The sequence below is a fragment of the Scardinius erythrophthalmus genome (genome assembly GCF_964197995.2).
Source record: "Scardinius erythrophthalmus genome assembly, chromosome: 10".
Taxonomy (NCBI): Eukaryota; Metazoa; Chordata; class Actinopteri; order Cypriniformes; family Leuciscidae; genus Scardinius; species Scardinius erythrophthalmus.
The window spans coordinates 38,217,145-38,244,513 of record NC_138230.1 but is presented as its reverse complement, the minus strand read 5'-3'; the positions used below and the strand labels follow the sequence as shown (position 1 = coordinate 38,244,513).

The 27,369-nt window shown below is 36.9% G+C and overlaps 1 protein-coding gene across 1 annotated transcript in view; it reads left to right on the top strand.

The window, feature by feature from the left end:
• The window catches only part of csmd2 (CUB and Sushi multiple domains 2), a 323,103-nt gene that overhangs the window by 5,036 nt on the left and 290,698 nt on the right, over window positions 1–27,369 (top strand). Inside the window, 1 exon segment of the mRNA XM_081376365.1 lies at window positions 18,874–19,090. Within this exon segment, the coding sequence (XP_081232491.1) occupies window positions 18,874–19,090 (217 nt within the window).

The window sequence follows — 27,369 nt, the reverse complement described above, 5'->3', positions numbered from 1 at the left end:
GAAGGAAAACATTTATATTTAATTGTGATAATGTCACTGTTTTTGTGACCAAATAAATGAAGTCTTGGTGAGCATAGAAAACCTATTTCAAAAATCGTATTGACCCTAAACTTGTATATTAAGTGTATATTAAGAAATATAGCCCCAAATATTCAAAATGTATGCATTCTGCACAGAATATTTTACAATGGATTTTTGTTTAAACGTTCTAACCTTGTAACAGTGTTGGTTTTCTGAGCTAAAATGATGATAGAATTGATAGCATAGTTTTCATTGAGCAAATATAAATGTGTAGGTCTCTACCTGTCATCCAGCGGCCTCTATCTGTTGTAGATTGACAATGGAGATTTCTTTTGCCTTGCTACCCGTCACTTCCAGGTTCTCTTCAGAACTTTGATATAGTCTTTTCTTATCTTTTATCTGCTGTGATTAGATTACACAGTTAATTCATTTACGTCTCCTCCACCCGAAACTGCTTTGTTTCTCTTCTCTTCTCCCTCTCTTTCTCTCCATTACACTGGCTTTTATGCGCTTCCATTCCCCGTCGCTCTTTGGCACGAAACATCACAGTCAAAGGACTGCAATTTGATTTTATTTGGCAGAGCTCCACCGAGGGGTGCCATTAGTTACTGCAGACTACCTCCAGCTTTTCTCCTCATATAGAATGTAATATTCGCCCTGTCTTTTAACACACACAACCAAGTAGCGAGTTAAGTGGACTGATGCCAAAAGATAACACCGAGAGATAAAGAGCGGGGAATTAGCACAGGACAGAGAACAAGAGTGAGGTATAGGCAAGGGGGTTTAGAGACACACAGACCTGAGTCAGGCGGACAGCCGTCAGGTCGCAGTGCGCCGGCTCCCGCAGCCTGTTATCCGCTCTAATCCGTGTCAGTGCGGCGGTGCTGTCACTGCAAACACGCCTGTCAGCCGGCGCTTGTTCCATGTCTGGGAGGAAAACTCCGGGATACACTGGAATAGGCAATAATTTGAGGCTTTATTGGGGTGCCATGGCAGACTGTAAAGACTCTGACCTGTTGGTATACTTTTTATGGTTTACAGTATCAATGTTTGGTTCTTTTTTTTTTCTCTCGTTTAACTTCTCATTTGCCAATGCCCCAAAAGTTTAATGTTAACAATTCAGTGTAGCAGGTCAAAAAGTAAGCAGCAGAAACATTTCATAAAGGGGATATCTCATCTTTTACTCATGTTGTTCCAGATGTGTATTATGTTCTTTCTTCTGTAACATGTAAAAGAAGATATTTTGAAGAATGTTGGTTCCCATTGATTTCCATATGCTACCAAAAAAAATACCATGGAAGTCGATGGGAACCAAAACTGTTTGGTTACCAACATTCTTCAAAATATTTTCTTTTGTGTTCCGAAAAAGGACAGTTTTGGACTAACATGAGGGTGAGTAAATGATTGGTGGCTATCCCTTTAAGGTATATGGACTGAGTATACATTCAGGAAGTGATGTCGTCATGCTGACTTAGGAGTGCGTATTCACTTTGGGGCTGCGTTCCAGTCCACTTTTAGACACGCACTTGCGAACTTCCCTAAGCACTTTCCCTTGGGGAAATCCCTGCCACCATTTTGAAGTGTGTTCCACTTCGTGAAGTGAATGAGGGAAGTTTAAATGGACAGACCCTTGTTCCCTCGATTTTGACCGAAGGAGCGAGTCTACTTCAAATGTACACTTCAGACACCTATATGTCCCACAATGCAGTACGATTGTGACGTCACCACATATCTCGTCTAATCACCACCACAACAGACAACTCTATATATTAATTATATATATTTTTTAATTAAAACAACCCAAACACACCTATAAACATTTGGATGCTGCATTAAACAAATTCTTAAAGGAACATTTTTTTTAAATAACTAGATGTACCGCATCGCGGTACAAAATATCACTGCCGCTCAGGCCTGCACTGGCTTTCCACAAAAATAAATGACGTGGAGTAATTTGGCTGTATTGCGTGTTTATGTATATACCTAAAAAAAGTAATAGTATGTGCATGTCTGTGTGTGTGTGTGTGTGTGTGTGTGTGTGTGTGTGTGTATGTGTGTGTGTATGTGTGTGTGTTTGCCTGTGTGTGTGTGTGTGTGTGTGTGTCTGTGCGTGTATGTATGTGTGCGTACATGTGTGCGCGTGTGTGTTTGTGTGTGTGTGTCTGTGCATGTGGATTTGTATGTGTATGTATGGGTGTGTGTCTGTGCGTGTGGATGTCAGTGTGTGTGCATGCTTGCGTTTGTTTGTATTCCTGTATGTGTGTGTGTGACAGTATCATCCTAAACCAGCAACCCTTCGCTCAACAGCACCATCTACAGGCCGATGAGTGTACAGTCACTAAATGTGCACATAAATGAATTTATTTTATACCCCCCCATGGATGAAATTCTACAAAACTTAGCAGAGGATACCCCCAGAGGATGTCAAGTTAATCATACACATGAAATATGGTGCAGTTCTGAACATCTCCACTGAAGATAGGGGCGATTAAAGCAGAATAATATTGCATTTTCATTTTTTATGGGAGGGGCGCAAATCATAAATGAGTGATTATGGGCTAGGTTGATGTGGGCCCTTAAGAGCAACATACCATAAAAACTTCTTCATCCTCGGTGCCACGGATCAGGTAGTTATTTAGGGAAAACTGCATTTTTTTGGGTTTGGGGAGGCCCAGCGCGGGGGGGGGGGAGTGGCCCCCGGGGACCAAACGAAATTTTTCCGTAGAAGTCTAGTGGGGCTACATGCCCACCAAATTTTATGTTCCCCGGTGTTTCGGTGTCCCTGGTATCGTTGACGAAAAATTTACGGGGGCCCCAGCGCAGGGGGGGGAAGTGGCCCCCGGGGACCAAACGAAATTTTTCCGTAAAAGTCTAGTAGACCAACATACCATAAAAATTTCTTCATCCTCGGTGCCACGGTTCAGGTAGTTATTTAGGAAAAACTGCATTTTTTTGGGTTTGGGGGGGCCCAGCGCGGGGGGGGAGTGGCCCCCGGGGATCAAACGAAATTTTTCCTTAGAAGTCTAGTGGGGCTACATGCCCACCAAATTTCATGTTCCCCGGTGCTTCGGTGTCCCTGGTATCGTTGATGAAAAATTCAGTAAGGTGACGGAAAAAAAAAATAAAAACTTTGACAATCCCTATATGACCGCTTTCGCTAGCTACGCTAGCGGCGGTCATAATAAATCAACTCCATAGCTGATTCCAAGTGATCAAGGGCTTAGGACGTTCCAATTCAGCCCATTGCAGTTTCTGCCAGTAGTGGGCACTCGTGCAACGTAAGCAATGACGTACATCCGAGTGAACGAGACGGTGGAAAGTTAGCGAGTGAAGGGTATGACAATTTTGGACTGGAACACAGCATGGCTACATCCGAAATCACATACTTCCCTACTAGTATGTGAAAAACAGTATGTGACAAAAGAAGTATGTCTGAATTTAAAGTACTCCGAAAAGAGTAAGTACCCGGATGACCTACTTCTTCCCCTGAGATTCTCAAGTATGCATACGATGGACATTTTACTATCCTATCTCTAGATTTATGAATGGCAGTGAAGCGACTTAACTGACGCTGGTAGGTCACATACTGTTATCTTATATGCTAGTGTGCTCCAAAACAATGACGAAATTGGCATTTAGAAGATCAAACCCAACGTTGAAAATGAAAATCGGGTTGACGTCAGAAATGACAACATGGCGTAGTACGTCCAGATTACATTCATACTACCCAAATTCATAGAACATACTTTTTTAGCGGTCTTGAAGTAATTACTTATTCAAAATGAGTACTTAGAGAGTATGAGATTTCAGACGCAGCCTCTGCTAAGCCAATTTGACGATCCCTCCCAAAAAAGAAAACCTTATGTTGTTCCGAACTTGTATGACATTCTTACATTCCTGCCAAACGTGAAATAAGATATTTTGATGAATGAAGTTTCGATTCCCATTGTGTGGAATACAATAGAAGTCAATGGGAACCGAAAAACTGTTTGGTAACCAATATCATTTAAAATATCTTCTTTTGTGTTCCACAGAAGAAGAAAATGTTATACAAGCTTGGAACAACACAAGACTGAAGGGCACAGTAAATGCTGTCAGAATATTCATTGATGACAGACTGATTATACATTCAGGAAGTGATGTCATGCTGACTTAGGAGTGCAAATTCACTCTAAGCCAATTTGAGTTCAAGGGACAATTGGAACAAACGATTAAACTATAAGCATGAGTCATTACCCTCTCCCGTTTGAGATAATCAATAGATTCTGTAGATGATCATTTTAGTACTTCAATTATTCTATTACTAAAACAGCATCGATCCAGTGACACGTGAATGGCAAACAAAGCTTGATGTTAAGTAGCATCACGCTGTAGAGATGTACTGTAAGAAAGTATTACAATGAATCAAATTAACTACACTGATCAATAGATATGAATCATTCTTCACTGTGCAATTTTCTATCCCATTGTAGATAATAAAAATACAACAAAAACAACAAATGTTATTTATTATTTATAAAAAAAATGCATGCATTTTCTGGACCCCTAGCATCTCTCCAATCAATCCCAGTTCATGTCTTTTTCTGATCACACCTTCATTAAATATTTATCAAATATTAAATTTTTCTCTTTTGCAAAGTCGAACATTTATTTATTTACTATACCTATTTGTTTCTTTGACATAAAATACATCAAATTCATTATACCTTATCCTCCTCCATCAATCCTGTTGTTGTTTTTTCGGGCCCCTCTGGACCTGCGGACCCCTGGAATCATCTCAACCTTTCAGCCCATTAATTGCGGCCTTGAAGAGAGGTGGACGGATTTATCAGAATGGGGGCGACAGAGAGTTCTTCATTAAAAGTCCATCCTCTGTCTCAATCGTGTGTTGGCCGCTGGCATGGGGACACCTTCATACTGCCTCGGTCTGAGTGCACAATAAACAAACAGGGCCACATTCATTCCTTGTTTACCCCCTCATTCAGACACAGACTAAAGGAACTGTAGGCTTATTTAAAGAGAATCTAAACAAACTTGTTTGCAGACACAACTTCAATCATGGAGAGAAGAAATGAAATGCTTAGCTATGCAGTTTTAAGCCCTGAAAAAGAAACAGCATGAGTAATTCAGTAATTCCTCCGTGGTTTGGCCCTCAATCGTTGCCTGTGTGCTAGAAGGAGGAGGCAGAGAGATTAACTGGAGCCGACTGAATCTAGTTTCATTGAAGACCCATGTTAGATCTGAACACTGGGCCATTGTGGCTCCGTAATGGGGCTGAAAGTGTACTAAATTCTGCCTGAACTGCACTGCTTGTGTGAGCTCTCTGCTCAGTCAGGAGCATCTCTTTGAAACGCTGAGCTATTGAGGCCATCCGGTCCATTTTCAAGCATTCTTTGCTCATGGCAAAGAAACAAAACACTAACCTGTAATATTCATAATGTAATGAATATCTAAGTCACTTTAACATGCAGGTCGACATTATTTTGTGCTCCAGGCTGAATTAAAACATTCGCCTCACGCAAACACAACAGCATATCTTAGTAGTCACTATAGACACTGTGAATGCATATTTAATGTGAACCTAATACGGAGGTGTTTGAGCTGATGCCCATGATGATAAAAGGCTTTTATAGAAGCGACTATTGCAATCAAGCCTGTTTTTTGTTTTGTTACTGATGAACTTTCCAACATCCTTTTCACATTGTGCTTGACTCTGAGTCTTTTTAAAGCAATATTCCTGGTTCAGTACAAGTTCAGAATAATTTTGACTCGTTCTTTCTTTTCTTTGCAAGAAACACAACAAAAACAAGGTTGCAGTGAGGCACTTTCACTGGAAGTAAATGGGTAATTGGAAGTAAATCACTTACATTCATTCCGCTGTTAAAACGTCTGTGCTATATTTGAGCCATAAAGTTGTTTTCGTCCTTTCTATGGTCATTTTATGATGTATGCTGTCATGGCTACAAAGTGGTATAGTAAGTTGGATAAAACTTTACACTGAAAAGGTTTACACTAATAAAGGATAAACAATTATGTTATCACACATATTGTTGGCAATACTTTTGAGTGTGTTAACATTTACAGATTGGCCCAATTCACTTCCATTGTGACTCGCTGTAACCCATATTGTTTCTTTGCTTATATTAAATAAAATCTACAGGTAGTGTAATCAAGAGGTAATCAACATTATGCCACACGTGCTGAGATTGAGCTTAATTTATATTTAACTCTAAATACCTCTTTAAAGCCACTATCAACCAGACACAATAAGACGCCGCTACACACGATTTCCACCATGTTAATCAGAGATTTATAATAATCTGCCACAATGTTCAAACTGTGAACTCAGTGAACAAACAAGTGTATTCAATGACAAAGATTGTTTCAGTCACTGTAAATGTTAAAATGGTGTAATATTCATGAATTTATTGTGTAGCCTACTTCTCCATTTCGTTGCGAGTGCAGTGCGCATGAGAGACCGCCCACACGCTCTTCTGGTTGGCTGTTATTTTTGATTGATTTTGTCACGTCTCATAGTTGTTGCGTCTGGTCTGTGGACAACCGCTCGTCACTGAAATCTTATCGTATCATGCTGGTTAGGACACTGAAAATTGGACTGCAGTGCCAAAGGTGCCACAAGACGGCACTAGACTAAAATTGTGAGTTGTTTAGCAACACAGCCAGTCATAAACTGCATCAGAGTTTACCTCATTAAATATTCATGGAACGTCCACACACTGTTTTGATGGCAAACGCATTAATGGAATGCTGTAGCTCAAACATAGAGCATGACACTTATAGCATCAAGTTCATGAGTTAGATTCCTGTGAAATGCATAAATTGATCAAATGTGTCCTTTGACTGTTCTACCAAATGCATATAGGCTAATTTATATGAAACATCTCCTCAGATCAACGAGCAAGCCGTGTGCTTGTACTGATAAATGTGCGGTACTGGACACATCAAAGAAACAAATCATTCACACACCTGAAAGTGTCACACTGACTAAAGCTGTGTCGACTATGGACCCCGACTGTGTTGACCCACTGAAAACAATAGTGAAGCTCTCTCACTAAAGTAGAGACAATTATCTCCTCTTTCCACAGCATTTACCTTTCTATTAATGGTCTCCGCAATCACATTGTGCAAACATTAGCGGAATATATGGATTTACCCAGGAAAGCTGAGGTTGCCGATTTCCTTTGTAATAGCGGGCATTCTTCGGTTAATGCAGATATGATGGAGCCTGGAGCCAATGCTTTGACACATTAGAAGGCAGCTGGTTGTACATAGAGAGATTTGTGGGACTAAGAAGGTTGTTTTTCCTCTTGTGCTGGCATATTTGAAATCCCCATTCACATCTGCCTTGTTGGTATGGTGTAACTGAACTCAGGCCCTAATGGCATTTTCCACTGGTCCTTGAAAAAAGGAAATATGATCGATTTGAAGTGCTTATGAAAACTGGTGAGTCAGACCCATTTGTCTCTTAGGTGCCCAATTTACAGCAGAGCTATGGCAGCAAAGCTAAAGGGAATGCATTTCCAGAGATTGTAAAGATTATCAGCTATGGCTTGCGTAGCATTAGCCTCAACTTTAACTCTGTCAGAAGTGGGAGGTTTCACCTGGATGTGTTTGCTAATGTACATTCCACGTCTCCCTTTTTCACATATATAAATTTGACAGGTGCAGGAAGACAGGTGGTCTGATGAAATTAGTACCAACCTATTTCACAATGTACAACACGTTTCAAAGCACATGCTAATAAGCAGTAATCATGCCGTAAGCAGGACATATGCTATTTACTGTGCTCTTCCTTTTAATACATATAATTCCATTGAATCTAAATCACTTAATTTCTTTGTAAAAGCGCATTATTAGTTTTAACCATTAAAGCAGAACCATTGCTTATTCAAAATCGTTCATGATTTAATACAAAATGCTGGAACCATCCAACTTCATGAGTTGTGTTATGCTTTCTTACTCAGATGCATTTTTAACACTCACTCAATTAACCATGAAAATAAATAAAAACAACTGAAATCCAGGACACATCTAGGATTCATGAATAATGTCTATGGTTAAAGCTTTGCTCATGAATATTAATTGCCGCTCCAAAGTTTCTTGGTAACCTTCTGATTCCCTTGTCAAGTGATTAATATTAAAAAAATAGATACAAAAAAATATTAAGTGTACATGAAGAATTTAAGTTAACATTTTTACATTGTATTAACTTGTCCCATAAAGATCTAATGGCATTTACCAGATAATAAATAGAGAAGTAGTAAAATTATATCTGTCTGTCTAACCATCTATGCTAAAGATCTAAAATCCCAATCCAGTCAACCTCAGTCTGGTCTGCTAGAAGCTAGGGAAAACTTAAACAGGAAGATGGTAAAAGAGAGGGCAAATGAAGAACAGCATGTTTAGTCTGTCCTGCTTTAGTGCAGATAACAGGCATAGAAATTTAATTTTCTATTATGAATATTATGTTTTTGCCAAACAATGTCATTCAAAGACTGATTCCAAGGTATGTTCGAAAGCTGTGCTTTGGCAGCGAATGCTGATGTCATATGTATTCACACACATATCAAAAGCTTTATGGAATAATCTAGTTCAAAGAAACCAACATTTTCTGCCAATGACACAGACTGGCGTTATCTTACAATGAATGTCATGAGTTCTGTTCCAAAACCTTGCTGCCTACTGCATACTGCCTAGTCATCCAAACTGGAATGGAATCGCATAATAGCGTTCCTCACACAGAGCACACTTTTTGTGCAATTTATTTCAATATAAGAGACGCAAGAGAAACAATGTGGCACTCCAATAAGGATAAATATACACTGTACACAGTAGGGCTGCACAATATATCGAAATATCGCAAATATATCACGATATGCATATCGCAACATCTTGCAATAACTGGGGTCATGAACAAAAGACAAAGAGAAAATCACTCACTGCTCTTGGCTGAATAACTTTTGTAGCTTTAATAAGAATCAGTAGGCCTATATATTTAATTCATACAGTGAAAACTAAGCAGTGTTTCATTTTTACATTTGATCATTCAGTTTCTGTTGTTAAATAAACCTAATTTAGGATAACCTGAAACCCTAAACCCTGTGGTTTACACTGATGTTAAAATAACACTTCTTATGCTACAGTAAAACACTGCTGTTCACTTTCAGAAGCTGTAGGGATGTTTTCTTGTCACAAAAAGAATGTGAAACACATATGTTGGTTATATAATTTTAAATATATTTGAAAGATAATTTAAGTTTATTTTACACACTTTAAGCATTATCGTATCGCATATCGAATATCGCATTATTTAATGAGTTATCCCATATCGCAATTTTCTTCAATATCATGCAGCCCTATAGTACACAGCCATTTTGGGTAAAATCAGTGTTTAATTAATTTAAATAATTGTATTATTTTTATTTATGATTTTTTTTTATTGTATTTGTACATTATATGTCATTTGATTTTAAATCTACAACAAGAATATTTAAAGGTGCATTGTGTAATATTTAGGAGGATCTGTTGACAGAAATGCAATATCATATACATAACTATGTTTTCGAATAAAGACCTTACTTAATGAACCGTTATGTTTTTATTACCTTAGAATGAGCCATTTCTATCTACATACATACACCGCGGGTCCCGTTACATTGAAATGCGCCGTCATCTTTCTACAGTAGCCCTAAAGGGACAAACGCGTTTCGTTACTATGTTGTTCTTCATGCAAAGAAACTAGCTAAAGTTAGCGAATAAACACTGACACAATGATGAACAATCAAGTAACAATAATATTTGCAATAACATATCGTTTTACTGAATAATTAAAGGGATACTTCACCTCTGGGAAGATGAATGTGTATTTAAAATAGGTCATTTAAGTAGAAGAAATGTGAAGAAATTTTTGAATTTGGAGCTTTCTAGACTGAGAAAACCCAGAAAATGTATTTTTGGCTTATGTGGATGAAAGACAACAACTCCCAGAATGCACTTGCTTCGCTGCCTTAGTAGGCCACGCCTACCGGTAAGGGAGCGCAGTTGAAAACAAACAACAAGGCTAGTCTACGTGATGAGTTTGCCAGAGATTTAGAGATCGCCCAAAATGTCCGGGATTCGGCTTTTGTGTTCTACAGTCGCCATTCATTATGTTTACTGTGGCGAGCAGGACGAGGCTGAGGGCCGCGGGAGAACGGCGCAAGGCCGGTGGCGTCATTACTGAGACGCGCCGGGTCTCGCATCACGGAGGAGCGGGAATTTTCTTAGCAATGGTAAAACGCACATCAACCGATCACTTGTTTAGCGTTCATGTAAACACTACATTCAGATTCACCAATCTGAATGAATTCAGTTAGATTGAAACAAAAGGTGTGCATGTAAATGAATGGCGACCGCAGAACGCAAAAGCTGAATCCCGTATATTTTGAATGATCTCGCCCGCCGGACAAGTCCGGGAAAAGGAGGATGGTACCCACTACTTACTCAGCTTTCTCCTACTATTCAGCTTTCTCCACAGAACAAGAGCCTGCTAGCTTAGCTTCCAAAGAAAGACGGCTGACACTGTGTAGGCTACATTCTGTGAGTGAGATCCCACCCTCTATGGGCGGGCTGAAAACATGCGGAACAACGCCATCTACTGGCTGTAGTCTTTAGCCTCTGGCCAGAAAATCCTCCGATGACGCAAAATGACGATTTTTGCGTCATCGGAGGATTTTTTCCAGACAAAAAAATACATAAATCTCTTGTCTCAGGGGGATATAAGGGTGGAAAGCATGGTAATTCGAAAATATTACAGGTTTTCTACTAATACAAAGCTTAATGCTAAATCCTGAAGTATCCCTTTAAGTAAACCTAATTTCTTAATTTATCTTTGTAAAGAAACCTCATTGCTTAACTGGCTACTCTCTGCTGTCTCAGACGACGACATCTTTTCCTTTCGGCCACCTTAACTTCTGCCGGTTGCAATTCGCAACCTCACCACTAGATGCCGCTAAAAATGACACAATGCACCTTTAAGTATATTTACTTTTCTCTTGCTTTTTCCACTACATTGGATGGGATTGGAACAGACATTGTGCCTTAAAATGCTGCTTTGGAGGCCACTTATAGGGTTTGGAACAGCGATGGTGGAAGAGTGATTGTGTGTTGACTTCTAGTTAAAGAGGTGAACTAAGTACAGTCCAGCTGTTCATACAGAATTCCCCGTCCTCTTGCTTTCACCCACTCCCCTTTCCTCCTAAGATCTCTGATTGCGGGCACTCTGAAGGATTGCTGTCCTGCCGTAGTACGGCACGGCAGCGATCAATTTATCAAAGTGTCATGCCGAGGCGCTGCAGCCCCGTAGCAGCAAAACAACAGAGGAGGCAAAACAAACATTGGTTGACTCTGGAGGTGGTCTCTGCAGTCGTGCTGAACAAGGTCAAAGCTCTCTCTTCGTTTTCACTTCACTCCACCAATATGCTGGGAAAACCACTAAACGGATGCAAAGAGCCCTAGTATAGAACAAGAGTTTAAATGTGTGCCTCATCCAGAATATTTGGCGAAATGACCACACAGACACATGATCTTGTGACTATGTGGGACTGTATTGAAGAATCAATGAAGCATTTGTGAATAAAGTACTATGGAGCTTTTTTGCCTCTTGGAGATTTATGCAGCACTGCAGGTCTCTTGCATTCACTTGTTACTTTCATAATGAATTTGTAAAGGTAGGCTCAAGGAAAGAAATTACCTGCTGCTGAGAGAGTGGGGGTTACCCTTCATTAAGAGGTTACATAATGTATTTCCTTTTTACTTTCAGCTCGATAAATTCAATTCAACAATAATTGAACTTCCTTCAGTTCACTTAAAATGTGACAAAGGAGCTGTATTTGTGAAAAAAGAAATCCTATACCTATAAATCCTATATATATGTGTGTGTGTGTGTGTGTGTGTGTGTGTGTGTGTGTGTGTGTGTGTGTGTATACGTGTATGTATGTTATATGTTTCCCAACAAATTATTATTATTATTATTATTATTTTGTCTAAATATTTTCTTAGGATGCCATGCCTTGTATAACACAAAGTCATTATTTCAACAATTTAACCATCAACGTTAACCTTATTTTCGTAGAAAGCACCTTAAGTTGTACTGTGTTCAATGATACTTCCACATTCACCAGCTGAGCATATGGCTTTGTTCTGGACTGGAGACATTGTGTTATGAATGCAGAGCTGAATGCTAACAATTCTTTCCCACTCTTCATCCAATACTCATCCTTTTCTTGTAGTTTTGATTTCCAGTCAGACCAGTATTTGCATTACCTATGTGTATATGTGAACATACTGTTTATATACTCTAAACAATGATGATAATGAACAGTAAAGATCTCCAGATTATTAAAAAAAATAAATAAATCACAATTCATTCACAATTTAGGTTACCTGATAAAACATTTTTAAAGTACATAAAGGCTTTTGATTCCTTTTGAACATTAAATGATTATTAGGAAACATTAAATGATTATTAGGCTGCATGAAAAATAGCTTTTGACCAATAGGCTACCAATTGTAGAAACTCTTACTGCAGGTTACATACCAGTAGGTGGTGACAAGTGAGCTCTTTATAAATCACTGATTCATCACTGATCCACTGATTCATTCCGGAACAAATCAAATTACTGTCTTTGTGTGAGTGAGCAAGTGAATAATTCACTCAACTGATTTGTCCAAAAACGCTGATTCATTTAGCTACTGAATGCATGCTTTTATGAATGAGCCATTGAATCATTCACTCTAACGATTTATTCAATAATGCTGATTCAGTTAGAAACAAAACCTGTGGTGCATTTGATGGAAACAAAATGCTTACCTTTTTTTTTGGATCTATTTCCATTGGCGGAGCAAAGTACACAAAGTATCTGGCAGTATTTTGTCTGAAATTGAAGTTTTTTTAAATCACATACAGTAGCTGCGCAATCGTGTTGTTGCGTCTCTTTGTTTGACACAAAAATAATGTGATGGTTTATGTTGACAGCGGTGGTTGTCAAGACTATCAGCCCCATGCTTTGTGTTTTGTGATTGTGTTTGCGACCCCTTTCAGTGCAGTTTCACATAAAACATTAAACTATCGACTTTTCTTCTGCGTTAAAGGTTTTTAATGAAAGAATCGTGGAACTATATTGATCAGGATGTTCTATGTTAATTAGACAACGCATTTTCTTTGTCCTCACAACAGATGCAGAGAGAAAACGCCGCTTTTGTGTACAAAACCATGCATTGCTTATTAGATATGGAAGAATCTCATTTTATACATGCATCTGTCCCTCTGGAGCAGTAGTTCATTTAGGATGAACAGCAATGTTGAATGTGTCCACGTTTTGTTCTTGTTCTCTGTTGGACAAAGATTCTTGATATTTTAGACTGAATGAATCTCTTCATTTTTGCCAGCATTCCTCTCAGTGGTGAAATGACATTCTTGTGCTTCACAGAAGACCGTAAAGCCCCACAGAGCCATAAAGGAGTCTGTATCCAGAGGTCAAGTGTTTTTCACAATGGTTCATGCTGGCACAACCTCACACGAACATTTCCGTTGGATTGAAAGCAAAAATTATGGATCATTTCCTGCCCTTGCACATTCTATCTTCTCAAAATAAGTACACAGTTTCAAGTTTTATGCTAATCTAGTATGGTTAGAATATGAGTCAAGCAAACAGGCTTGAAATGAATCTTAAAGAGCCACAGCTCCCAAATGAATCCCAGCTTTCTTTGCTTAGCATCTTATTTTGTGACACTTTCTAGCCTAAATAATTTGTGTCAAGAGTGCTTTTAGCACAGACACCATGCCTTTTAAACTCAAAGAGAGACATCCTCCAAATCCTAAACAGTCTGTTCCATTATCATTTGGAAAACCGCACTGAATGTGGCCACTGGCCAAGAGCGGATTATCTGAATACCACTCAACTGTTTTCCAGTTGTTTGAGAAATTCTTAGTTTAAAAAAAGCACCTCAGGTTTTTCCTTTCTCAGATACATTTTCACTTAATTATTGAAATTCTGTGCTGGCAGGCAAAGCTTTCTGCCTTAAGAAATCCAAATCCCTCGGAAGTTTTTTTTTTTTCTGTGCTCGGAAGTTATACTACAAAATCCTTCAAAGTTTATGCAAACTGAATAAGAAAATGTATTTTTAAACACATTAAATGTTTTTTTTTTTTTTCTTACATGATTATATTCCATGTTGAACATATAGGATCTTTGCATTAGGAGCTTTATATGAGTTTATGCTTTCGGTAAATGTTTTGAATATTTGTGCATATGTGACATGCTGATCGAGCTTGGTTTTTCATTAAACGTAATCTCAGTGTAATCTCCACTCTGATATGTTAGACAAACATGTGCTATATGTGGACATGCTGGGTTCTCATTTGTTAGCGGGTGTGTTGGGTTTGTTTTCATGGAATATGGGCTTTGGTGATAACAGATGTCCTCTAATTATGCATTCCTAATGCTGCTTTAATCACCTAAACCCACATAAATTCTGATCCATTTAAGAATCAAATAAATGGATAAACTGTAGGATTAGGTATACGTTTACATTGGTTTAGCTTCTGTTTTGGTTTGTGTGTGTGTGTGTGTGTGTGTGTGTGTGTGTGTGTGTGTGTGTGTGTGTGTGTGTGTGTGTGTGTGTGTGTGTGTGTGTTAAAGTTTTTTTTATTTTTTTTAATGTTGTTGATCACATTAGCTAATTTGCATGTAAACAACACCTATCCGGTTCTTCTGATTAAAGGCCCCGATATACTCACTGCCAAGTTATTTTTCGTTCTTTCATAAAAGAAGTTCGAAATATGTGAGCAGCTGTGTACTGTTAGCAATACTGTTACCTTTCAACAACAAATTAAAACCACACCATAAATGACGGCAATGAGAAAACAGTAGTTCAGAAAGCATCTGATCCTGGCGATGTGGATGTTTGCACGAGCTCTGCAATTCGGCATTCCAGTCAAGTCGCGTCACGTTTATTTATGTAGACCTACCACTTTATACAATAGATTGTTTAAAAAGCAATCAGCTTTACAGTATTAAACATGAAAACAGTGTCAGTGTCTTTCAACTAGAATTACATCTACATTTTCTACTATAAAGCGGCTCTCCCGTGTATTCATGTTTTTACTCGCAGACGTCCAGCTTCGAGGGACTGTACAGAACACATGAACCAGGGAATATTTTCATGTCAAAGTTTTCATGTCAAAGTTTACTTAAATTTACAGTAATAAACCGTATTTAATTATATGATATAATATTAATTTATTGACCATAGTAATACACTGACAACCACCAATTACAGTGGAGATGAAAGTCACATGATGAATTAAAGATCATCACAAGCAGCACTTTCACAAAAAAGTTAAAAATTAAAATATAGAAGCTGCACATTGTCATTCATACAAACACTAAACACCACCATGGTAACACATGTGAAATTTTAGAAATGCAATAAGCATTAACTTAACAACATTAAATGTAACATAAAACCCTAATGTACATAACTGATTAGAAAAAACTAAGAAAAGAAACAATTGAATTTCAACAAAAATACATCAAATGTGAAGTGTCACGCAGGGAATTGTGGGAATGTCAATTTACGTTTTTTCACTGTAAATTTTACAATGACTTGTTCTTTTTCACTTCCAAAAACTGTAAATTTAACGGTATTTTACAGTAATGTTTTAATTAACAAATTAATTGTACAATTAAATTAAATAATTAAATGTACCATTAGAGTTGTTTACCGTATAAAATAAGGAAACTTTCTCTTAACCAATTAACAGTTTTTCACTGTAGCATTTTTACAGTCTTTGACTGTTAAAATCACGATCATTTTTTACAGTGCAGGGCCTTTACGCAAACCTTTTTCTTTGCTTGTTTTTGAACCCGGAGATGCTGTACTATTTCAGAAGATCCGTGACAGCGCCCCCTACCGTATAACATGGAAACATGGATTGCCGGAAAAGTAAATGACAATGGCGAGGAAAGAGTAAAGCTTAGATCTCACAGAGAGTTGAATCACAGTCATATGCAACTTCTCACTTCCTGTGCAAAAATCCACCCAAAAATAAATGTATTTATTTTCTTTGCAAGCAAGTTTGTCTAATTATTATTATTGCCTTTTATTTATGTATTTATTTTTAGTTCATAAACTATCTTAGGACTCACAGAGGGAGGCCTCGGTAGTCATTTGGCAGATAATGAAATTAGCCACAGGTATCAACTCCTTTATTTTTAGTGTAAACTTGTTTGTCTGACTAAATTCTTTTCTTTTTTTTTTCTTTTTTTTTATTAATCGCATGCAATTCTTTCAAACTTGCATTTAATGTACTATACCAGTTTCATACTAAGATCGTGAGTTAAATAATGTTGCAAAATCACACTGGCCACATTGATTTAAGACTCCCATTAAAAAGATCAACTGTAGGGAGTAGTTGGGCCATGCCATCGGGTTCTGTGTGACTGTTGCAGATATGCAAGTTTCCTGGAGTGAATGGAATTAAAAAAAAAAAAGTGAGAAGGAAAATCTGAGAACATTAACGATTATTAAAGCAAGAAGGGACAATTAATTAAAAGTGGGGCTACGGACCTGTCCAGAACTAGTAATTTAGGCCAGGCTTTTCACTGATGGATGGAGCCACACACAGTTATTAAAATTTCAGATTGAGTGCAATATTTTATAAGATGTCGCTGACAAGTATGCAAAAGAGAAATGCAATTAATGCTGAGGAGTGCAGTCTGAGCTGCAGGCGATATGGAGTTATTAAAATTAGTCTAATTAATAACCAAGGGTGGTATCATTCCTTCTCTTTCCCCTTGCTGTGGAAACTTCTTATTGACCACTGATAAAGCTGTGGCAATAGCAAGGCCAGCTAACAGTATTCATGTACTAGACCAAATGCTAATTTAATTGGCTCATAAAATTGAATATTATTGCTCTAGGACTTTACATGGGTAAAAACAGATAAATATTACAGTCATTTTAGCTGGTCTCATTTATATGCACCTTGGGTACACACTTACATAATTAGATGGACATTATAAGGAGTTTAATATGGAAGCATTTTATTGTACTAGCCAATGATTAAATGACCTGTCAGATGAAACAACACATTAATTAATGTAAATGAATCCTTTAAAAGCACAGAACAAACTGGAAAAGGAACATATTCATCATGTCAGAAGGTTGTAAATTACAAAAAGAATATTGGCAAATGTCCTACACCAACTTACTGATAAGGAATAAATGTTGACATTTTTCCTGTTCACATTTTTTGTTCCAAAATATAAAATTACATTTTTAGGATATTTTAGACTGATAACAGCATGCAGGGTTTGACAGTTTTATAATGGATTTGTCATTTGAATGCAGTGGTACCTTAAAGTCCCCCTTGCTGTCAATAATTACATCCCTTAAAACTCACATTTGAAAATCAGAATGGCATATTTAAAGGTGTTTTATGTATCGCTCTACACCATTGGACACATAATATGATTAGCCTTTGGCTTGACTAAGTTATCAAATAGATAATAATGTGTTGCTAATGTTTAGACCTGGGTTATATGGCCAAACAAATTTGAATGGCATTATTCGGTTGACTATATATATATCAATATTTTCTACCTTTTCTATTTGGATAAAAAAATCTGTAGCCTATTTATTTAACAAAATGTTATTTCACATCCGGCTCAATGTTGTCCTACAAACAATGTTCATATTAAAGGCTATGGAAACAAAAAGGCAAGTAAATGTAACCGTCTAGACTCAAAAAAAAAAAAAAAGTGTTTTAAAGCAGAAGTTAGAATCATTCAATTAAAAATGAAACTAAATAAAAACAAAAGCACAGTCAAAATGCTAATTTGTTAGAACACACATAAACTCATCTGAGCTATTAACCTTTGATTACCCCATTAGGCTACAATAGTTACTTTACAGTTACTGCTATCATAAAAATACACCTATTTGTAGTTTAAAAATTCCACATATAGTACATTTAATGCACAGCAACAAATATTTTAGCCAAATGCAGCTATTTTAGTCAGAATTATGGCACACCTATTATTTTGCGCTCCGTCTCTTTGGCGCGCATGCGCGCGACGGCGCTCGTTCACTAAAGTCTTTGAGGCGCAGAGACTCACTTGCTTAAAGGCTCGTCCACTCCTGATAGCAAAATGGAAATATTTGCATGTCTTTCTAACATTTACAGATGGAGAATATGCCTGTGAAATGTAAGTTATACACTGAGGAAAACACCGCATCTTAAAAAGATTAGCCTGTCAGCATCTTTTTAGCATCTGACGGGCTAGCCACGAAGGCCTTCGTTTGAACTATTTCGAACCCTAAATATAAAGCATGCCTCATGCTAAGGACAATTTGGGTTATGCACTTTCACTGAAGCAGCTTACTCTGTGTCGTAATACTGTATGACATAAATGGTATTGCCTCATCCTTTATATAAAAAAAAAAAATATATATCGTAGGAATCGTACAAACTCGATATTTCGCCCAGCCCTACAATGTTACACAGAGCCCAGCAAGTTGGGTTACATGTTTGTTATGGTAGTAAACAGGGACGGTTTCAAACCGCGTTTTCAAGGCTGCCTTTGGTACACTGCAGTCTTATGGAGAAAGTCTGCAATGGTGTTGACTTATAATTTGCTCATGGTTTGTCTTCAAGCATATTAAAAACACAAAGTAGACAAATAAACAACATACAAATTTGCTTTTCACCACAGGGGGTCTTTGAAGCCTTGTCTTATATATTTTCACTTGTTATAATATGTTCTTCTCTTTTTCTCCTTTTCACAGCTCAAAACTGCAGTCACACACTACACAGTCCAAATGGGACAATAGAAAGCCCCGGATTCCCGTATGGATATCCTAACTACGCCAACTGCACATGGGTGATTGTGGCACAGGAACACAACCGGATACAGTTGGTATTTCAAGGCTTTGCCTTAGAGGAGGACTTTGACATCCTTTCAGTCTACGATGGGCAACCCAGTCCAACAAACTTACGGACACGGTAAATACAGGCCGTTTTATTATTCTATGTGTGGAAATGCCAGATCGAATCTGTTGGAATTGCTAACAGAAGTTACTTTGCTAACAGTTTGAACTGTGTGCTTGAACTTTGGATTTACTTAAGTGTCCCACAACTTTTTTAAAGCACATTGAATGGAACAGAAATTTCATTTCAGGTCTGTATCTAATGTTCTGAACATTGAAGTTCGCAAATTGATTCAGCGCTTTTGACTTTATCACTGCCGTGAGTCTGAATTTCTCCCTTGTATACTCTGAAAATAAGAAGAAAATAAAAGGATTTAGGCTTAAGGGATTGAGCGGAGCAGATATCCTCAAGGGGAGTGTCCTTGGGGCCTTGGCCTGTTTTCCATTCGAAAACTAGCATTTTGAAAAGCTCAGATCCCTTCTCAGATAGCAATTTTCCTGATGAAACAAGTTATATAGAAAACATTGCAGAGCTCTGTGAATTTGAATTTTCTGACCCTTTTTTTATGTGACCTTTTTTTATTTAATTCAATGTGTGTGGGAAACGATGTGTACAAGGACACTTTCAAGAATTTTTCTTTTTACATTTCAAGATTCAAGGACAGCTTCTCGCATAGCCTCATGTTTCCATGGTGTTCTTTGAATGCTAACCTTGTTAGGCATGGGCAGTTTATCCTGACAGTGTATTATTAGTGTCAGCTGAACTCCACGTCTTGTAGAAATCAAAAGGATATTGAGAATATTCCATTTGGATGTTGTGGGAAAGTCTGTGTTGCTGTGCTAGATCGTAACGCCACACAATAAACCAATCAGTTTGAGCAGTGCTGCCATGTTTTTTAATGTTACTGAAACTTAAGTGCCAAACTACCTTTCCAAAGTATTTTCCAAAGAAATGAATGCTTTTCTTAAGCATTAAAGGGTTAAATCACCCAAAAATGAAAATTCTGTCATTAAGGCGAGACGCAGGCAAAAACATTGTTTTTTTTTTACTGGTCAATTTTTTTGACATGTAAAATTTTTCAATAACATGTCTTCTTTCAGACTTGTGGTGAAAAAAAGTTCGAAATACACATTTAGGTCTTTATTTTACTACACTTTGTCTGTTTGCGTCTATAGATTTCTCATAAATTAAACAAAGGTTGGCGTTCTTAATCAACATGCTGCTCCGCGATCGCTGTCTGCTCCCTGTCATCACACGCACCGCTGGAAAGCTCTCTCTCTCCTGTACAATGCTGTCGGATCCAAATATGGTCATTTCCTTTTTATCAGCAACCAATCGTGAAAGTAAAAGGGCTGAATGCGCAATCTTATTGGTTGATGATAAATCTTTAAAGCCCGTTTTCTTAAAATGACTTTTCTCTCATACTCCAAGTCCGAAATCTCCACTTAAGTAGCACCTATATACACCAAACTTTCCAGTCTTGTACCTAGTTATATTATGAAGACATTTACAGAGGGATTTGTAAATATATTATTCCTAGCCTGATTTATATAACATTTTATTCCAAAAAACATGCAGAATTTTTTTTAAGGCTATTGACAGTATATTCTGATTTACAGGATAACAAAAGTAGATATCCATAAATCCCTCTGTATTTTTTTTCCCCATCTAATATGTGAACACAATGAAAACATTTTTTTTAACCTGGCTTTATCCAATACTCAGATTTTGTTTTTTTTTAAATATATGCAAATTAGTGCATATTTAATTAGATATTGCCTCATTTGCATATTTAAACATTAAATTACAGAAAACTTGTAATACATTTTTTCTCATCTTAATGTAGGTAATCAACTGGGAAAGTTTCATGGTGATATCTGCTAGTTAAAATTTTTACCCTATTCACCTGTAGTGTCTCGCCTTAATTACTCACCCTCATGTGGTTCCACACCCGTGTGACCTTTGTTCATCTTCAGAACACAAATGAAGATATTTAGGTGAAATCTAAGCTTTCTGCCCCTCCATTGGGAGTTACATAACTACCACATTCTAGGTCCAGAACGGTAGGAAAGACATCATTAAAGTAATCCATTTGACTCCAGTGGTTTAACCTCTTTTTTTTTTTTTAATGAAGCGAAGCGAGTGCGTTATTTACAAAATAATATCATCCAAAGTACGTTCACGGAACTTCGTCAGCATTCGAGTCAATGCAACACTCATGTGTCATGTTGCTCCCCCTATTGGGTCGCAGGTCAAATGTTTTTTTTTTTTATTATGTTTTTTGTGCAAACAAAGCACTTAAGTCGCTTCATAAAATTGAGGTTACACCACTGAAGTCACATGGATTACTTTAATGATCTTTCCAACCGTTCTGGAATGACATGAGGGTGAATTTTCATTTTTGGGTGAACTAACACTTTAAGCAAAAATGCATTAAATTGATCAAAAGTGACAGTAAAGACATTTTATAATGTTGCAAAAGATAACTATTTCAAATAAATGCTGTTCTTTTGAACTTTCTATTTATCAAATAATCCTGAAAAAAAGTATCACGGTACACACACACAGTTTTTTTTTTTTCATGTTTTATGGGGACTTTCTATAGACATAATGATTTTTATATTGTGCAAACTGTATCCCCCTTACACCAACCCTACCCCTAAACCTAGCCATCACAGAAAACTTTCTGCATTTTTACATTTTCAAAAAACATATGATTTATAAGCTGTTGTCCTCATAGAAACCAAAAATTTACATATTATGAATATAAATATATTCAAATGGAAAATGGTTAAATCATAGTTGGCCATATGTTTGCGACATTGGTTGCATTTGCAAAAAAAACAAAAACACTTGCATTTACATTTGAGCTTTGAAGAAATCAAGCCGGGTTTGATAGTGACATTGTGATATAGTTCATGCTTATTTTTTACTGAGAAGACAGTAGACATTTCATTTAAGTTATTTTAAGAAATTATTTTTGCTCTATAGCTGGATGAATTTCTTGGGCTGAGATCATTCAAGATCATTTGGGTTGTCTGCTGCAAATGAAACGTTCCATTCCTCCCGTGTGCTAACTGAGTAAATGACACGTTTTTTTTGTTCCTTCGGTCTCAAAAGAGATCCCATTGGCTGACCCTTCCATTCCATTATCTTTTTTTTTTCACTCTGAAATAGGTCCAGTGAGTCATTGCTACGTTTTACCGTCAATCTGATATCTTAGATCTCTAGTTTGAAAGGGTTTACCCAAATAATTTATTATTTAATTGAACTCCTTTTCATCCACAAGTCTTTGCTCTTATCACACAGAATACCATTTTATCCCTCCTAATTTCTGTTGAATCGGTTATCAGCTAAAATGTAATCACTCTGGAGATTATTTGGTTTGAGAGCTGATTTAAATAAGTGCTGTTTTATCCATCCAATTATTAATTTTGATCTGAAGCTGTTTGCTTGTTGTCGTGGGTGGATTTAAATGTATTGTGTGAAGAATATGACTGTATAAAGGTCTCTGGAAGCATTCATGGTAAATATCACATGCTGACTCAGTCTTATAGTCAGGGCTGTTAGCTGATATTTGCTCATCAACGTGCGTGCTATCGTAAAACTCACAGTTTTATGCTTGTATACTAGCTCACTTGTTTTCACAGTCTCCCATCACATAAATAATTTACATCTTGATTTAATATACTATGGTACTGTGCCAGTATAATTTTAGTATCATTTATATAATATTATAGTATTTATTAAAGGGGTCATATGATGGTTCTAAAAAGAACATTATTTTGTGTATTTGGTTTAATGCAATGTGTTTACGCGGTTTTAGGTTAAAAAGTCATTATTTTACACATACTGTACATTATTGTTGCTCCTCTATGCCCCGCCTTTTTGAAACGGGCCGATTGCGTATATATTTGGGCGGTGTTACGAAACTCTGCCCCACACACTGACGTAGATTTGTGGGGGCGTGTTTGAACAAAGCGTTTTAGGAAGGCGTGGCTGAACCTTAATTTTTATAAAGAATATCTCTTTAGGTTTAACACTTTGAGCTCTGTAACTCTGCAGATCTTATATTTCACTAACAGCTACATAACACACGAAAGAAAAAGGAAAACATGAAATTGCATCATATGACACCTTTTAATATTTTAAATAAGCTTTTATTTACAAATTATTTTATTTTATACTAATATTTTTTTATTATTTATATTCTATTTTTATTTCAGTTAAAGTTTTATTTCTGTAATTTAATAGTTATTTAAGCTTTTTTTTCAATTTACTGAACATTTTACTAACTTTCAAATAACAAATAATTTTACATTTAGTTAGCAATAACAACACTGTACTGTACTACTGTACTTGATTTTTATTCCTTAAATGGGAAGGAATTACATAAAAACAGACACCATTAAGGGTAATGCAATATCTGATATTAGATATTATCCCTGGAAATGCAGGAACCTGTCAGCTGACATTCTTGACGCGTCGGTGAAGATTCGGTATCCGTCACCCTAATTGGTGCTGTGCAACTGCTGTTGTTGTGGAGGCATCAGTGGGGCACTTTTTATTTCTATTATTCTGTCATGGGGTGATGGGTATATAATGTATGTATGGATATGTTGTTTAGAGATCAAATTGAGGACACACCAGTTTCCTTGTTGTTGTTTCCTCCACCGAAGTATTTGGCCACCAAATAATTGAAGCTTCTACAACAGCGATGATCTACTTTCCTGCAGAATTTATTTCCAACACACCTGCTTGCAATTTTCGAATGAGCTGAAAGAACATTATAACTGGTTCAGGTGTTTGTTGAAAGTGAAACTAAACTCTGCTGGAAGCCGGATCTCTGGGAGGAGGATTGAGCTAAAAGATTTAGGCTACACTCCATATGAGACAGAAACTGAGCTTTGGCTTAGTCCCATCAGCTTACACAGGTCTTCCCAAATACTACTGCAGCAATCACCTGCATGAAGCTCATGGACTGCTGCTTTTAAAGTGATAGTTCACCCCAAAATTAAAATTTAGGCCTACTTCATGTTGTTCCAAACTTGTATGACAACATGAGAGTGAGTAAATGATGACAATTTTTTTGAGTGATATCCCTTTAATTTTATTTTGTGCACTGCTTAAACATTCATGACCCTGAAGTATATTAAAATCTACTTCAGCTTGTTCTTGGTTACAACTGACAAACATATTCTTTAGGGTTATTTGATCATTTGATGAATTACTGCTGCATGATAAACTGTATTTTTTTTTTTCAAGTTTATAGTCAATATCAGATGAATGTAGTCAAATATGTAATTGTCAGCATGTTGCGTTAAGGACCCATAAGCTTGTCTTGGCATTACTTGGTATTTATTACTTTTAATTTGATTAAATTATTATGGGGGTTTCAAAGATAAACTTTGTTAGTGTTACTAAACTTAAGTTAGTGTTCATGCAAAGAATATCTAGAAAGGTTACTATATTACTCACTTAAAAATGTTGGGTTAAAAATAACCCAACGAATAACCCAACTATGGATTGGTATAGCACCTTCCTAACTGTGGGTTATTTTAACCCAATGCATTGGGTTAAACTCCAGTTGGGTTAAAATAACCCAACAGTTGAGTTAAATATTAATTACACAAATAACCCAATGTTTTTTACTGTGTAGCAGTCACACCAATCAACAATAACATTCTGTTTATTAATGTGTTTATATCTGTTTATATTTCTCTTTATATCTGTTAATGGACGACCTGGACGTCTCTGTGAGATGGTTGCAGTTCCATCTTTTTTAATTTTTGTACCACTTTTGCTACAGTATTCTGACTGATAAGTAAAGCTTTGCTGATCTTCTTGTAGCCTTCACCTTTCTGGTGTAAATTTTTTTTTTTTTTTTCCTCAGGTCTTCTGACATTTCTCTTTCATGTGGTACCATTGCTGACAGCACGAAATGGGAAGTAACTCCCAACTGTCTGCTGGACACCTTTGTAATGAATAATTAGACTCACCTGTGGTTGAATTTTTGTTAAATTAGACATTTGTAGTACAAAAGTTAGCTTTGCTCCAGAGACTTTCAGTGGGATGCACTCATTTTTGCATCACCTTATTTGAGTAGAACTGAACATTTTGTTCTCCAAGTTATATTATTAACCTTACTGAAATGTTATAAGTTAAACAGATGTTAAATAAAACTTAGTCTTGTCAACATTTTGGAAATTGTTTTTGTGTTCATTGAGATATTGTTTAAAATGTAACTTTTCAAAGGGAGTGTACTCATTTACGCTGAGCACTATATGTTGCGTTGACTTTTTTTCTCGTAGAATTAGTTAAAATTGTATTATAGTCCTTGAATGGCCTTTAAATGACCTCAAAGGTAATCTAAACTTAAAAACAGGCACTCAAAAGTGGCACAAAGGATTTGTGAGGGCAGGTTTTCTGGGAAAAACCCAAAATACTGTAGGTTTTTGGTCTATGGCGGTGCTCTACGCTCAAGCTATTCGCCTAAGTGCTTTGAACAAGTGACAAGCAAGAAAAAAAAATCTCTTTATTCCCTGTATTGAAGATGCATTCATGCAGTGGGGGTGATTGGGATTTGTGTAGTGCAGGTGAGGAGTGGTGGCCACTTTGTTTAATTGCTCTTATTTATTTGTTTAACTCCAGGGCTGTGCTTCCTCTTGATATATGGGTGGCTCCCCAGCCAGCTTTTATGAAAGAGCAGGCCTCCGACCAATCCCATTAAATCAGACTTAGTCACCATAGACTTTCAATTCTATATAAATTCTCACCTGCAGTGGGTCCAAGAAAAAACATTTTCAGTAATAACTTAGCTTTCATTGCGACGCCTGCCACTTAAATGCTGAAAATTCTAACATATTTCTTTAAAATATTCTGTTAAAAGCTTTAGATTGCATAATGTTGTAAGTTATTGTGTCCTTAATGGTATTTGAAGGAGCTGATTAGAGTAGTATGAGAAAACAAGCTGCTAGTGGAGGCTGGAGCTCATGAACTAATACTCTCATTTGAAATGATTACCAGAGGAACACGTAGACCTCTGATAGAGCACTCGAGGACGGGAATAAGGTGATGATTGAGCTCAGAGGTGCTTTTGGTGCTCACCTGCATGTGCTCGTGTCACGTTAGGAAATGTTTTAGGAACTGAATGTCCCCAAAATTGTGTAAAACCTGAAAATCTGTAACCCTGTGTTCTCCATAAGGACCACAGCTTCATCAAGGGACTGATTAAAGGGTAACTTTCGCCAAAATGCAACCTAGGTTCTTTTTGTTAATCTACCCGAGGCAAACTTTCGTTAAAAGCATAATTAGAATGGAAACGCCACTTTTAAGTTTGTCCGTATTTTCGTTTTTGGTCAAATTGCCTTTAATGTCTTATTCAATATGTAGGACTTTTATTTTGTCTTGTCATGGCTGTGTCATGGGACATGTAGAATTTTATATGACTTCAGATATTTTTATTTAATTTTTCATTATTTTTTTTTATCAATGAGTGAGGATATGAGAGTAAAATAATGCAGCTTTTGATGTTGAATTGTTGTGTCATGATTCATTATTAAATGTTAGAATGAGGGGAAAAAGTGTTAAATAAATAAATAAATAAATAAATAATTCGCTTATTTGAAAGAACAGATGCTCTGCTATGCTTTGTTATGGAGGTTAAAATATGATATGTTTGTTCCCTGATTTAACAGGATGTTTTCAGGGGAGCCATGCTATAATTAATTATTCATAGTGTGGTAGAACATTGTGTGCTCTGTTTGGTTAAGTTTGAAGTTCAGCTGCATTATTTGCTGTCAGTACAGACTAAGAAGTGAATACACATTAGTCTCTGCAGTCCTTCATGGGAAGGTACAGAATGTAAAGAATGAAATGATGTTGAAAGTTCAAATTTATGTGTCAGCATAAACAACAGGTTTAGAAGCAAGTACCAAGTCTGTCTGGATATTATTGCTGCGCAGCAAGTTAGTATTGAGACGCTAAAGACCTTATTCCCGAGTGATGGTGTCGAAACGGGGGCGAGACGTCGTTCGACTCTTTGTGAGACTCTTAGGCAGGGTAAGATTGTGGTCTGGTAACTAATTCTTAGGCATTTTATTTTATGCGGTAAGAATAGCTACTCTTAGGTGTCAACCCGTGCGTTCAGAGATGAACTCAACTGAGTATAATATTTTCAGTTACTTCAGGTTCAGGTTGTGGAGATCGTTACTGAAGGCCCTGACTGAAACCCCACGGTACGTCACTGGAGAAATATTGATCACATTCAGAAAAAAAAAAGTTTCAAATGTATGTAGGCTCATATTATCACAGACTGAGGTAGAGAAAGATGAAGGCGGAGATGATGTCTCAAG